This window comes from Larimichthys crocea, chromosome II, assembly GCF_000972845.2.
Source record: "Larimichthys crocea isolate SSNF chromosome II, L_crocea_2.0, whole genome shotgun sequence".
Lineage (NCBI taxonomy): Eukaryota > Metazoa > Chordata > Actinopteri > Sciaenidae > Larimichthys > Larimichthys crocea.
In genome coordinates this window covers 3,814,031-3,829,808 of record NC_040012.1, presented here as the reverse complement: position 1 = coordinate 3,829,808, position 15,778 = coordinate 3,814,031, and the positions used below count along the sequence as shown (strand labels likewise).

At 43.1% G+C, this 15,778-nt stretch overlaps 2 protein-coding genes across 2 annotated transcripts in view; both read left to right on the top strand.

Annotated features, from left to right (window-relative positions):
* LOC104930077 (receptor-type tyrosine-protein phosphatase N2) overlaps window positions 1-15,778 on the top strand; it is a 194,601-nt gene that overhangs the window by 16,366 nt on the left and 162,457 nt on the right. The window contains exon 3 of the mRNA XM_027288987.1: window positions 7,928-8,041. Coding sequence (XP_027144788.1) covers window positions 7,928-8,041 — 114 coding nt within the window. The remainder of the gene's footprint in view (window positions 1-7,927; window positions 8,042-15,778) is intronic.
* Window positions 8,051-14,054, top strand: LOC109140470 (tripartite motif-containing protein 16-like). Its single transcript, XM_027288993.1, has 3 exons — window positions 8,051-8,412; window positions 8,804-10,095; window positions 13,071-14,054. Exons 2-3 carry the CDS (start codon window positions 9,226-9,228, stop codon window positions 13,872-13,874), a joined length of 1,674 nt encoding a protein of 557 aa, XP_027144794.1. The 5' UTR covers window positions 8,051-8,412; window positions 8,804-9,225; the 3' UTR covers window positions 13,875-14,054.

Here is a 15,778-nt window from a genome sequence, read left to right as displayed (position 1 = left end):
AAACAAAACTTTAACAATATACCCTATAGAATATCCTATTTTAAACAATATATACACAATATATACACATGTATAAGTAGCAGTTAAATAGAAGCAGTAACAGTAAAAAATAAAAAACAAGTCGCAGTGAGATATGAGATAGTTTAGTTTTTGAAATAAATAACAGTTAAATAGAAGCAGTAACAGTAGATTAATGACTTTAATGACAGAGGAGTTGTGCAGGCTGATGCTCACAGGTAAGAAAGACTTCTTGTGTTTCTCTGTGGAGCATCTTGGTACCAGCAGTCTCTGACCGAAGCTGATCCTGAGTCTGTCCAGCAGCTCATGGACTGGGTGGGAGTCATTGTCCAAGATATCCTGCACCTTAGACAGCATCCTCCTTTCCAACACCACAGTCAGCGAGTCCATCTGCACCCCCACAACATCAGCGGCCCTATAAGATGAGCGAGTTGCTGCTCACCTCCAGGTTTGAGGCATTAATGACTGCAGCTCTTAATGTACTTAAGGGAATCAGGCTGGTGATGAATTTGTCTCAAACAATGAACTGATCCTACAACAAGGTGGAAAAGGTACGTTCTTGTACTCATCATAGAGAACTGTCAGTATTTGTTTAATGATCTCACACAGCCTCCACCAGCACCATCACTTCTTCTGTCCGCCCGTTGGATCGGACTAATTTGTGTGTGTGTGTGTCGAGTTATTGATCCAAAGTGTGTTTGACGGTCCTTTGAGGGAAAATCCTGTAACTGTACTCCCGTCGCATCATAACAGAGCCACTTTGAAACCACAGTCTCATAAATGAATGAATGAGGCAGAGAGACTCGCTTTGACCTTTTTATTGTATAAATCAGACGACAAGGAGCCGAAATCCTCGACGTGATCGTATCACAGGCGGCAGCAGAGTCTGAATCAAAGTGTAGTGACGTCTGCGTATCTCCATCAGTCCGCCTTAAGACTGTTCCAGATCAGTAAACATCTCATTAAATTAGCACACAGTGTGCAGAGAGCTGATGGGTTATCGATCAGTACCACTGACTCACTTTTCTGCTCTTCAAAAGAAGGGGCGGAACATTTTGGAAACTTTCCATGAGAAGTTAAGCTCGGGAATTATGGAAATTTATGAGATTTATTAACTGTAAACTGGAGAAACATTAAGCAAACTGTGTCATATCCAAATCTAAATATGCAGAATTAAACAATTAAAAAAACATTTCAGCAGATTTATTTGTAAGTAGAACTTTATCAAGTTTGAATTATTCTATTAAACAATATTACGTAGTCCACAAGCTCACATGTCTTCAACCGTCTCTGTGTGCTCTGGGCTCTGAAGTGTGGTCCAGGTACAGAAGTCACCTGTGCAGGTAGAGGGGGCGTGGCCTCAACAGCCCTGCAGTAAGCAGTGTGCTATGTGCATGTGATAGCAGCAAGTGTACCTGCATGGAATCTGGTTGTTTTAGTCAAGTTTATGATCCCAACTGTATTTAAGTTCACTGTTAAAAGGCCAACCTTAAATTTAGTAAATTCCCAGTTTTATTCCTGGTTTCTTCTCGTTTATTCCCATAAATTCCCATGGAAAGTTTGAAAATTTCCAGAATTTTGCAACCCTATTCAAAAGTCATTAACTGGCTGGTTTTCAGCTTCAGAACAAAATATCAGCTGACGGTATGAGTAACCAACGTGTGGTACTGGCTCTAACTCTAAACATCAGAACTTATACGGGAACTTTGGCCAATAAAAACTGTAAAATAACAGAAACTTTGCTTTTTGATGCATGTTCTGAGGTTGGATACCCAGTAATAGTTTTTGATGAGTATCTCTCCTTATACGTGTGTTTGTATCTGGAGTTTATTTTGTCCTTTATGGTCCACCAGCTCGACCATGGAAACAGAACAACGTTACACCTGAGGGCGAGGATCTTCAAGTGTAGCCGGCAGATATTACCAGGAAAAGGGAATAACGGATCTTTAGGCCAAGACTTCCTCTGCAGACTGAGAAAGACGCATTTCTGCTAATCTCTATAAACAGACAAAACAATAATCATCAGACGATAACTGACGTGTTCCAGCAACAAAAGCCTAAAATGTGACCGGTGGATCCTACGACAGAATTTATCTAATCACAGATGCACTATACGCATATGCACCAGCCTGTGCAGCAAATGATCCACGAGCATCTCTAGCATAATTAAAAACCACAAGACCCAGAGTCAGATCTCGACAGGTATGAAGGAAACCCTGTTCTTTCCAGCCCGTCAAAGCAGCCGAGACGATGGCGGATGTCATTGATCTTGTGGAGTGCAGTCTGTGAGGGAAGGACTTGTGCAGGTCCCCAGAGGCAGCAGATCCATTAAAGATGCCTTAATCCAGTTCATTAGGCAGAACTGAGTCTGCTGCTTTCAGTCAGCGTGTCCAAACAATGCTGCAGACCGGAGACGAACGAGAACACAGAGGAATTCAACTCCAAGTGTTTGTAATCTCTGTGTTTCAAACATATTTTTGATGCTTACATGGTTAGCTGGGGGCTTCCTGTGTGGAGTTTGCATCTGTGTGTGTTCTCCGGGTACGTCCGGCTTCCTCCCATAGTCCGATAACACGCAGGTTAATTGGGCCAGTGCCCCCTGGGATCGGCTCCAGACCCTGATAAGGATAAGCGGTTACAGGAAATGGATGGAAGGATGGATGTACACCATAACATGCACTGTGTTGATTTATCCTGGATCATGAGCATGTTCGTCTCTGTTTCTGACTTTGTACATTGTGTAAGTTAGTTTTGCGGCACAACAACAACAACAACAACAACAACAACAACAACAGCAGCAGCAGCAACAGCAACAGCAACAGCAGCAGCAGCAACAGCAACAGCAGCAGGGATTTCATGAAGCTGCAGCTCTTGATTTGTTGGTTTGTTGATTTGTTGGTTTGTTGGTTTGTTTTCAATCAGCGTTGCTGCTCTGCTGTCATGGTTCATTAATCTCTGCTCAACGTTATCAATGAAATAAAACGGAAATGTTTGTAATTAATAAACAATGGTTGGAATACTTAATTGAATCGACCAAAAAAATCAATGATGTGAGAAGAATCGAAAAACAAGCAAGAAAAGTAGAAAGTGTTTCTCTCAGCGTCTGCCAAAGTTGAATTAAACCATCAGAAGTTTCAGAGAAAGTTTATTTTCATTAAACGATGCTATATTTAAACTGCGGCAACCCAGAAGCAACATCTGGTCAACATTGCCGCTCCATCTCCTCCATCTTAACACACCCTGTGCTTCTGAGAATGGCCCTGTGAATCCTCATTCTGCTTCTAATCTGGACCATAAATCACGAGAAGACACGTCTGGCTCTGAATTATGGCCCTCCGGTACTGAACTGGGATAAATCGCAGAGCCTTGGATATGCATGAGGATAATTATGAGAGATAATTCAAGATGTTCCTTCTGGGAAGACACAGAAATGCTATGAAGGAGAAAACATGGCCTCTGGTGCATCGGTTTACTCAGGAGCTTGTTTTTCTCTTTGTTGCAGTCACGATGTTATTGACACATTTATTTTAGCATCAATACGTCTCATTTACATTTTACTTTGAGAGTTTCTGGTCGTGTCTCCGTACAGATGTTTGAAGTTTTACAACTTGACATTTCAGCCGAGGGCATGACGCCTGTGTGACGTGGAAGATGGGGATGATCTGATCTGACCCATCGGATATGTATCAGGGCCGTACTGACCTTTTTAAAGAAGCAGTGTGTGGCATCTGGTGGTGAGGCTGCAGATTGCATCCACCTGAATACAGCTCGCCTCACCCACGTGAAAACATGCACGTTTACATTCAGTCATTTACAGAGAAGGAAACAATCGTGTGGTAGTGCAGCAGTGAGTGATAGATTTATCATGTCCAGATGTTGGTACTGTTGAAGAGGAGGTCCTCTCTGATGAGCTGGAGGTCTTCAGGAGGTTTGTGAAGGTAGAGAGGGACGCCCCTGCTCTGGAACCTGGTCTGTTGTTCCCAGCGGGGAGGTCTGGATTGTCTTGAACGAACGGGTGGCTGAGCCAGGCGTCGTTCATTGGAGGAACGCAACAGTCGTGAGGTCACATGTTCAGGTAGGTGGGTGCGGTACCGGAGTCTACTTCATAGCATTAGAGAGTTGAACTTATTGCGGGATGCAACAGGTAGGAAGCGGTGTGACGTGACCTTTTGGTTTGGTCGTAGACCAGGTCCAGTCTAATCTTGATGACCACAGCTTGTGTCAGGAGTTGAGTAGCATGTTGAGGTAAGACACGTGAAGGACGACGATGACGTCTTCTCGCCGACTAGTGCAGAAAAAACACATTTTACTACACTTGGTTTATTTGTGTTAGTCAGTTTAGCATTACATAATGCTTCATTTGCATATGTAAACATACAGTTTAATGATCTTAATTATATAAAATCGTCTTAATGTAATTCGGTCATCTGCAGTCTCTCCTTAAAGCTCTGGTTCTTGGCATGAAGAGAACTGCACATTATTAAAGTGTTCAGTGTGATCAGTGAATATCAAATGAACAACTTCAAATATTCTGAAATAATATCAACAAATCTGTGACTCCTTCAAATGAAACGTTTATTTCTGTCAGCTGTCAGCTCACACAGAGGTGGAAGAAGCTGACAGCGTCTCACCGTCGGCTCGGTGCGTCCTTACTGGAAACAATTTAAATGAAATGTGTCGGATCGAGACGATGTAGTGCTGAATGTAGAAGAAGTGCTGAGCAGGGCTGGCTGTGTGTTTTCCACTCACCACCCAGTGGCTCTTAGAGGAGTTGCATCTTAGAAATCTCAAACCACATTCGTCCCAGCTTCGTTTTTTCCGAGAACATGTTGGAAGAAATCCGCCCCGGAGGCGTGAAAAGGACTCAAGGGCACTTCAGCAAGGTTTATAAGGTCCAGGCCGCTCTGCTACCCACTGTCAGAATAATTGAATTTTAATCTCGACCTTGATACTGGAACTCTAGATGGGTTTAATTATGAGGGATTATTTAGATTTAGATTCAGATGCGAGTAAGTGAAGCGAAGGAAGACGACGATGATCTTCCTCGGTCTGTACTCGGCTCTGTGAGCCTTCAGACTTTTGTTTTTTTGGGCTCATCATCTGAAAAGATTATTATGCAAATTTGAAATGAAGGAAACAACACGGGAGGACAGACCACATGTGCAACGAGATATTTAATCATGGAGCGGCTGCATCATCTGACAAAACCATTTTGTTTTATTTCAGAATTTATTCAGCAACACAAAATCGCTTCAAGCAAGCGTCAAACTTTTGTCATTTACAGTAAAAGTCTCTCTCTCTCTCTCTCTCTCTCTCCTCTGTCTCATTTGTAAACAACAGAATTTGTGCTCGGTGAAACGTTTGAGAGTAATTACAGCCGTGCAGACCAGCCGCCGGTCATCCTTAGCCGCCTGCTAAATGGAGCTTGCACTTTGATTGAGACGGCCACAGTGACGCAGCGGCTATTTATAGACGAGAGAACTGAATTACCACGTACAAGTGCTGCGTGCACACTCCCACGTACATACATGCATACATGCACAGTGCACACGGACATGTATACATGCAGAGCTGCAGCCAGAGGCACACACAGGCACAAGACATTCATATAGAAACAACACAAAGCACATATTTTACACTTTATAACATAAAGTATCATAAGAATTTATCAGGATTTTAAACAACTTCAGCTCTTTCTCACATTTATGTGCAACAAGTTTGTTTTTAAGGGGAATACACTGCTGCCCAGATTCTGTTTTCTATTAACATGAAGGAGAAAATCTTTCATTATTATTATTATAATCATGACGCCGTCCTCTCAGGGGAAAAGTCAAAAACAAGAGCCAGCAACAACAAACTGGGAGTCAAATATCAGAAATAAATATCAAAATAACAATAAGAATTAATATGTATCTTTGTATGTGATGCAGCGTCTCTTCAGAATCTTGAGTTTCATCTCTCCGCTCTTACTGTAGATCAATGACCGCCGCCTGCCGCTATGACTAAAAACAGCTCCACGCATCGATCGAGCTGTCCGACCCGGCAGGCGGGCGTGTTGTGAATTTCTATTTTTAGGCGAATAAAACGTAGTGGAGGTGAGGAAGTGGAACTCCATCCCCACAAACCAGCCTCAAACTCACCTGCAGTGATCGTTGTGTATTTATTATCTCACACTTTATTGTGCTGTGTAATGTGGAGCACACACATTGTTGTGCTTGTTGTTTTGTGTTTTTGTTCAGTAAAGACCAGAATCAGCTGTCACGCTTGTTTTTTAGAGTTACCTTGAGCAGGTAGTGCTGCTCATCGACTCATCTTTCTAGACGCTTTCTCCGCCCACGGAGACGGCCTCATGAACTCAACCCGCTGAGTGTCTTTTTAGACGGAAGTATGACTGAGTGAAGAGTCGTCACACTGTGACCGTGTCATGAGATCTATGTGGAGTAATAAAAGTGATAAAAGAGTCCGGAGAGGAACGTTGGACCTGACTGCCCGAAGTTAGATTGTTGGTTGCAGCCTTTTATAGTGGAAATACAGTCAGGTGACACTCAGGCCTGATATTTGGTAGAATAAATTATACTCCTTGTAATGTTCTTCAGACCTGGTCAGGTTTTGCTCATCATCATCATCATCGATCATCATCGTGTTGTTGGTCAAACTCTGAAATGCACCGATAAACACTCTGGACTCGAGCCACAGACCAGAGCGAGGTGACTTTTTAGATTAGATCACTTCGTAAACATTGATCATTGATTCTTGTTACGACCCAATGAAGGGGTATGGAAGGAAGTAACATAAAACCAGATTGTAAAGGTTATTAAAGAAAAGTATTTTATTAAATGAAAGTTTTAGATTGTTTTAACAAAAGGAGGTGAGGCAAAAGGGAACTAAGGGCGAGCGAGTGCTGATAAACGAACAAACCAATATAACAAAAAGAGAACTCTAAACAGAGCCTATGTTATCTTGCTGGAAAACCAAAACGAGAAAGAAAAACCTCACTAAGTCTATCTCTAGATAACAAAAACACATTGAAATCAGCACTCTTAATCTAATGGGGCTAACAGAAATAGTTTACGTGTAATCAGTAAATATAACTAACTGAACCCTGCCCAGTCCCAATAACCCAAACACAAACCTCCAGTTACAAAACACAACCAAACGAGTATCATCAGATACAAACGAGGCGAGCTCACGCACACATAATAACGAGTGAAGCCGCCACGATGCTCGGGCGGCTGTGGTTTAAATGCCGGTGATGCTGCTGCGGGGGCGCTCTCATTGGTGGCGCGGAAATGATGCCGCACCAATCCTGGCCCTGTACCGCCACGGACGTGTTGTCCCCGCCTCCACCAGTTTGGGGCCAACCAGGGGCCGGCAACCGCACACCTGCATTTACCTATAGGGGAAAACAAAAAACACTACACACACACGCGCGCCGGGCATAATGGCGACAGCCGTAACAATTGTTTTCTTCATCAACTATCCATACATTGTTATTTATATTGTTTGAATGTTCAAAGGTTCAATAGTTAACATGTTACCTTCCTCTCAGGGATCAACAGGGTTAATGCAGTTTGCTGTTCATTCAGTAGAGTTCACCATCAAATCATCTCACTGCAATTACTCCATTTCATTTGAATGTAGTGCAGATGTTTGCAGAGCAGAGCAGGACTGTGGCTGTTTGTTTCCTCCAAACTTAAACACACACAGTTTGATTTGAACCTGCACGTTTGTTAACCGTCACTGTGTGACATGACAAGCTCACAGCGCCCACCACACGCTACCAAAGACTAATTCATGACTGTACGAACACGTCAGCGGAGTCTGATCATGTTATATGAATGCTGTCAGTGTGAAATGCTAAATATAAAACGTGAGTCTGATTAAAGTGTGCGCTCTCGTGTGTCGACAGATGGCATGTTTGGGAGGTGTCACTCTGTTCCGGTGAAGGAGGTTTACACCTACGACGTCTCCCCGTCTGTGGTGCAACGCTTCAGGACGCTGCTGGAGAAGCTCTCTAACAGAGGTATGCACACACACACACACACACACACACACACACACAGACACACACACACACACTCGCTGTGGTTCAGGTTATGCAACTTTTCTGTTCTGCTGAGTTGAGCCGACATGAAGCAAAAACACATCCACCATGTGTTTTCAATTCATTTCATATTCGTTAATGTGACTTCTGCGTCTTTTTAATGTGCGGCCACCAGCGCGGTGATGAGGGGTCGCCCCTTCTCTGTCTCTGTACTGAAATAATGAAGTTTACTGTGAAACGGCTTTGAACTGGCGGAGCTTGTTTGCAGTTTCACCAGTATTAAGTCAGTAATGACGACATAAGTGAGGCTGAGCTGCGATAAATCGTGTCTATGCAGACACTGAAGCCAGGTAAGTGTGACCTCTTTAACAAGAAACTGTTGATTTGTGTTGGACGGTTCTGTGCATCCATGTAATCCATCGCAATGATGGCACCTTCTCCATAATATATATTATACTATCCCGTATTTTGAGGCCTTAAACAAGGCTGATACATCAGCCTTAGGTTAATGAAATTGTGACTCAGCATTCTCTGGATTATATATCGTATCTGCGTTCACCACGTTATTATGCAAGCATCTGTCACTGGACTGAATCTTGGCGTAGACTTACACACAGCGACTTGCGTCGACAGGATAGTTGCTGAAAACAAAATATGAATCATCGATCATATTCTCTGGAGCAGGGCTATAGTCCAGCCTGATAACCCTCTGCCTATTTCTGTGTTGTTTCCCCTTCACAGATCTGTGAGTTAAGTAAGTGGTGATAAGAGCTGATAGGCCTCATTCTGAGCGTTTATCAGCACGTGAACATTAAAGAAAAGGAGTCTGAGGAGCTCAGCTGGACCAGGAAACTATTTCGTGTTCGATCTTTCCGGATCTACTGAAGGATCGGGTGACTATTCCCTGTGGACTCCTCCTCTTCCTGGACTGAACCAAAGCTTGATAACCCCTCCCTCTTCTTCCTGCTCTCAAACACAGCCAGCTCCACTCTGTCCACATGTTTCCTTGTTCCCTCCCCTTCAGATCTCCAGTTTGAAGATGGGTGTAACCAACACGTCAGGCCCCGTTCACTGCAGAGACACATGTTGTTGAGATCAGAGCTCAGACTAGTTTCATTTCTGAGGAAGTGAAACTCAGACAGTTGTTGTCACAGAGAGCTGAAATGGCGCAGAAAGGAGCTCAGCTGGCTGAGGAAACTATTTCTTGTTCGATCTGTCTGGATCTACTGAAGGATCCGGTGACTATTCCCTGTGGACACAGCTACTGCATGAAGTGTATTCAAAACTTCTGGGATGGAGAGGATGAGAAGAGAATCCACAGCTGCCCTCAGTGTAGGCAGACCTTCACACCGAGGCCTGTCCTGGTGAAAAACACCATGTTAGCAGCTTTAGTGGAGGAACTGAAGAAGACTGGACTCCAAGCTGCTCCTGATGATCACTGCTATGCTGGACCTGAAGATGTGGCCTGTGATGTCTGCACTGGGAGAAAACTGAAAGCTCTGAAGTCCTGTCTGGTCTGTCTGGCCTCTTACTGTGAGAAACACCTTCAGCCTCATTATGAATTGCCTGTATTTGCAAAACACAAGCTGGTGGAGCCCTCCAAGAAGCTCCAGGAGAACATCTGCTCTTATCATGATGAGGTGATGAAGATGTTCTGCCGTACTGATCAGCAGTGTATCTGTTATCTCTGCTCTGTGGATGAACATAAAGGCCACGACACAGTCTCAGCTGCAGCAGAAAGGACTGAGAGGCAGAGAGAGCTCGAGGTGAGTCGACTAAACATCCAGCAGAGAATCCAGGACAGAGAGAAAGATGTGAAGGAGCTCCAACAGGAGGTGGAGGCTATCAATGGCTCTGCTGATAAAGCAGTGGAGGACAGTGAGAAGATCTTCACTGAGCTGATCCGTCTCATGGAGAAAAGAAGGTCTGATGTGAAGCAGCAGGTCAGATCCCAGCAGGAAACTGAAGTGAGTCGAGTCAAAGATCTTCAGGAGAAGCTGGAGCAGGAGATCACTGAGCTGAAGAGGAAAGACGCTGAGCTGAAGGAACTCTCACACACAGAGGACCACAAGTTTCTCCAAAATTACTTTTTGACTACAAGCAAGATCATTTCAAGATTTATCAAGATCAAACCCATCAATCTGAGGTACTTTAAGGATGTGACAGCTGCTGTGTCAGAGCTCAGAGATAAACTACAGGACGTTCTGAGAGAGGAACTGACAAACATCTCACTGACAGTGACTGAAGTCGATGTTTTACTGTCACAACCAGAGCCAAAGACCAGAGCTGACTTCTTAAAATATTCACGTGAACTCACACTGGATCCAAACACAGCACACACACAGCTGGTATTATCTGAGGGGAACAGAAAAGCAACATTAATGACAGATAACAGTCTTATTCTAGTCATCCAGACAGATTCACTGGATATTATCAGGTCCTGAGCACAGAGGTCTGACTGGACGTTGTTACTGGGAGGTGGAGTGGAGAGGAGGAAGAGTTCATGTCGCAGTCACATACAAGAATATCAGCAGAGCAGAGAGCTCAAATGAATGTGGATTTGGACTCAATGACAAATCTTGGGCGTTAAGATGTAAAAAAAACAGTTACACATTTTGGTACAACAAAGTCCAAACTCCCGTCTCAGGTCCTCGGTCCTCCAGAGTTGGAGTGTACCTGGATCACAGTGCAGGTATTCTGTCCTTCTACAGCGTCTCTGAAACCATGACTCTCCTCCACAGAGTCCAGACCACGTTCACTCACGCCTCTCTTGCTGGACTTTGGATTTACTATTCTTATGGAGACCTGCGAGTTGTGTAAACTGAAATAGACAGAAGTCATTTAAGGGTTTTAATTTTCTTTATTTTTATTTCTTTCCCTGTAATATTTGAAGATTTTACTTATTTATATGTTGTAATAAATTTTCGTACAACTGCACTTTATTGTGTTTAAAATAGATTTTTTTTATTAATTTAATTATTTTTATTAAATTTATTGATATTTTATTTTTTTCTTTTTAGTTTATGTTTTATTTTTATTTTTAATTTTTTTAATAAGTTTTTCTTTAATTTATAAAGGTTTTTTTTTTTTTTTATTTTTTATTAGTTACTATTTTAATACGTTATAAAATTTTTTTTTTCTTGTTTGATTGTTGTGACATTTCTTCACCTGTTCAATCAAAACATGTGGGCGGTACTTTGCCCTCTTCTCATGGTCGTTGTGTAAATGTTTGGTTTCTTTAGGTGGAGCTCCTTCCTGTGTCTGTTTAGCCATGGAGGCTATCACTGCTCATGATGACTTTAGTTAACCTGAACTGACATTTCTCTGCATGACAATATAAACTTCTCTGTCATTTCAATGATTGTTCAAAATTGTACTGATATATGTGTTTGTTTCTTTTCCACTTACTTAGATATTTGGGTCTATGTTGGTTTTGGTGTCAAATGAGGTGTTATAAAACTGTAATTCATCTGTTATAATCAATAAGGAGATGATGATTGTTTCTTGTACATAGCTGAGATTCTGGTCAAACAAACTGATTGTGTGGATGAGTGAATCTGTACATGAAATCATGATCAAGAGTCATTGAACAGACTTTACTGATGGGATGTGAGAACAAAGTGAAGCTTTACAGATGAATAAACCAACATGAACAAAGTCTTTTCTTCTTGGTCTTCATTCCCGGGTCTCATACAAAGCTGACAGACAAAATGTCACACTAACATGTTGATGATGTGAATCATATTTGTAACGTGGAAACTCTTCTCTCCCATCTTTCCCATGTGACCTGAATGCAGCATCAGTGTTACAGGCTATGATCCTGTTGAACAGACTGACATAGTGTGATATTACCTAGATTTCATCAGTTCAGTGTTTTTCAATGAGCTCTATTGTAACAAGTGTTAACACACAGTATCTCTGTCAAAGCGCTCCTCTTCCTGGACTGAACCAAAGCTTGATAACCCCTCCCTCTTCTTCCTGCTCTCAAAAACACACCAGCTCCACTCTGTCCCATGTTTCCTTGTTCCCTCCCCTTCAGATCTCCAGTTTGAGATGGGTGTAACCAACACGTCGGCCCGTTCCCTGCAGAGCACCTGTTGTTGAGTCAGAGCTCAGACTAGTTTCATTTATGAGGAAGTGCTCGACAGTCGTTGTCACAGAGAGCTGAAATGGCGCAGAAAGGAGCTCAGCTGGCCCGGGAAAACTATTTCTTGTTCGATCTGTCTGGATCTACTGAGGATCCGGGTGACTATTCCCTGGGACACAGCTACTGCTGAAGTGTATTCAAAACTTCTGGGATGGAGAGGATGAGAAGAGAATCCACAGCTGCCCTCAGTGTAGGCCGACCTTCACAACCGAGGCCTGTCCTGGTGAAAAAGCACCATTTGCAGCTTTAGTGGAGGACTGAAGAAGACTGGACTCCAAGCTGCTCCTGTGATCACTGCTATGCTGGACCTGATGTGGCCTGTGAGTCTGCACTGGGAGAAAACTGAAAGCTCTGAAGTCCTGTCTGGTCTGTCTGGTCTCTTACTGTGAGAAACACCTTCAGCCTCATTATGAATTGCCTGTATTTGCAAAACACAAGCTGGTGGAGCCCTCCAAGAAGCTCCAGGAGAACATCTGCTCTCGTCATGATGAGGTGATGAAGATGTTCTGCCGTACTGATCAGCAGTGTATCTGTTATCTCTGCTCTGTGGATGAACATAAAGGCCACGACACAGTCTCAGCTGCAGCAGAAAGGACTGAGAGGCAGAGAGAGCTCGAGGTGAGTCGACTAAACATCCAGCAGAGAATCCAGGACAGAGAGAAAGATGTGAAGGAGCTCCAACAGGAGGTGGAGGCTATCAATGGCTCTGCTGATAAAGCAGTGGAGGACAGTGAGAAGATCTTCACTGAGCCGATCCGTCTCATGGAGAAAAGAAGGTCTGATGTGAAGCAGCAGGTCAGATCCCAGCAGGAAACTGAAGTGAGTCGAGTCAAAGATCTTCAGGAGAAGCTGGAGCAGGAGATCACTGAGCTGAAGAAGCTCTCACACACAGAGGACCACAACCAGTTTCTACACAACTACCCCTCACTGTCACGACTCAGTGAATCTATGGAGTTACCCTGCAAAAAAGTCCGTCCTCTGCAGCACTTTGAGGATGTGACAGCTGCTGTGTCAGAGCTCAGAGATAAACTACAGGACGTTCTGAGTGAGAAATGGCCAAAGATTTTACGGACAGTGACTGAAGTCGATGCTTTGCTGTCACAACAACTGAGGACCAGAGAGGAATTCCTACAGTACGCATGTCCAATCACACTGGATCCAAGCACATCACACCCCGGGATGAAATTATCCAATGGAAACCGTAAAGTAACAACCACGCAACAAGTCAATCCGTTACATTTTCATTGCCCGAATAAATTTATTCACAATCATCAGGTCCTGAGTACAGAGAGTCTGACTGGACGTTGTTACTGGGAGGTGGAGTGGGATGCGTTAGTCACAATAGCTGTTGCATACAAGGATATTAGCAGATCAGGGAGCTATCGTGAATGTGAATTTGGACACAATGACAAGTCTTGGGCGCTATCTTGTCGTATGGCCTATCATTTCAGACATAACGATATCACTACTCCAGTCCCAGGAAAGTATTCCTACAAAGTTGGAGTGTTCCTGGATCATAAGGCCGGTATTCTGGCCTTTTACAACGTGAACGATGACATGACTCTCCTCCACAAAATTCAGACCACATTCACGCAGCCTCTCCACGCTGGACTTGCACTTCATTATTCTGGAGGAGACAATGCCGAGTTGTGTGAGCTGAAGTAGACAGGATGTGAAGTGGCAATGGGTTAGTGTGCGTTCGTTTTTTTTATGTTTATTCTTGAGATTTCTTTCCAAACACATTAAATATGTTGGACAATAGTTGCTGAAAACACGTGAAAAGACTTTGAACCATATATCACTGAAATGTGGAGTCAGAGGTTCAAACAGTTTTTCACCAGTTTTCAGTCTCAGGATTTTGTGGGCGGTCCTTAAAGGGTGGCTCGATGACACGCTGAGGCCACCCTGAGCAGAGAGATAGATGAATTCATCTCAGCTCAGAGTGTTTCAGAGTTAGTCGTGTCATTTTCTGAACTCATCTGACACGTTTCAGTCGCTTCAAAACGCCCCCACAGTCCTGGAGCTGAGAGTTCATTTTTACCTGAGTTGACACCTGATTTCATAAAGTTGTTGATATTTTTAATCATTTAAATTTGGCTGGGTGGTTGATAACACTTTGTTCTTTGTTCTTTGGTCTGACAAACTCAGAACATTTATTCCGACTTCACATGGACTTTAAACTGTGGTGTGATGTCATAGTTGTTGTGTCTTATATGCATATCTTAATATTGTGATACAGTTTGTTGTTGCAGAGCTGCTTGTAATTTGACCTGATGTGAATCTAGTTCCAATCACTTAAACTAATGGAAACTTTGATGAACTGTGAAGCAGTTGTAATCATGTTGTTGATTTATCGCTGAAGATGTGCATGGAAACTGGATTTAGCAACTGCGTGTGTGTAAAGACAAACATGAATAATAAACACGAATAAAATGATTACATCTTTGTCTTTTACGTTCAAATCAAAAACTCAGAGTTGGGGGCACCTCGGTAGTTCACCTGGTAGAGCATGGGCCCCATGTGTCACCTCTGAATTTCCCGTCTATCTTTGTTTTTCTTTGTCAAATAAAGCAGAAAATATCTTTTTTTTAAAACATGAAGCTGCAACAGACAAATTATTTGTGCAAATGTGTGTAAAATTTAGTGAAAATACTGATTATAATTTGCTAGAGCCAGAGTTTATGTATTCAAATTGTTTTTGACAGAAGTTTGTAGGCGGGCCTTCATCACCTGTGCTGCTGTCTTACACACAATTTCTTTGTCAATCCCTTTGAGATTAGAAATAATCATCTTGTTCCACCTTTAGTCTGTCATACATTCTGTATGGAAATCTAAAAGAAGCTTCTGTGGACCTGAACAACACGGGCCACAGGCTCGAAGAGGATTCAGGCCGAACTATAAAAACTACAAAATGAGGTCATCAGCTGCCGTTTGTCACTTCTTCCTGTGTAAGACGCTGCTGCACCACGAGAGGGAAGCAGAGTCCTGTCCAGCAGCTCGCTGAGAGGCTTGCATCCACTTTCATCATGCAGCCTCGCTTTGAACGGCAGGCTCGACTACACAGGGGCCTGTTGCTCTCTGGAGTTTGGCTTTTTACGGCTGAACCTGCTGAATAATATCGAACATTTTAACATATTATTTAGTTTTTTTTCCCCCACCATCTTTTTCCTTTGAGTCTGATTCGGTGTCTCTCCTCCTCCCTTTCCTCTGGTTTAATTCTCCGAATCGGCACTCTGCGGGAGAGCTGGAGAAATATTCAGATTTCACAGAGAGGCGACGATTTTTTTGGAAGCACAGTTTGTCAGCTCGCTCTGAAGTGAAATGAATTATGCAAATGAGATGTTTTGGGCCCCGGCTGTCTGCAGAAGCCATTAGGGAGGACAGAACTCTAAAGACACTGAATGCATCTGCATTTCAGGCCCCGCCGGCCCGCTGGAACGATAACACAGTCTCTCTTTATCAGTCTCTATTCTAAACACACACATAGGCAAACGCTGTCTTTCTTTTTGAGTACATGGACATCCAACAGGCACCTGATGTTTGGCACCCACGTCCACATTTAAGTTTAA

Coding starts and splice junctions, on each gene's coding strand:
- LOC109140470 (XM_027288993.1), top strand. CDS start 9,226: ATGGCGCAGAAAGGAGCTCAGCTGGCTGAGGAAACTATTTCTTGTTCG. Junction 10,096..13,070: donor CTGAGCTGAAGAGGAAAGAC/GCTGAGCTGAAG, acceptor CTGGAGCAGGAG/ATCACTGAGCTGAAGAAGCT.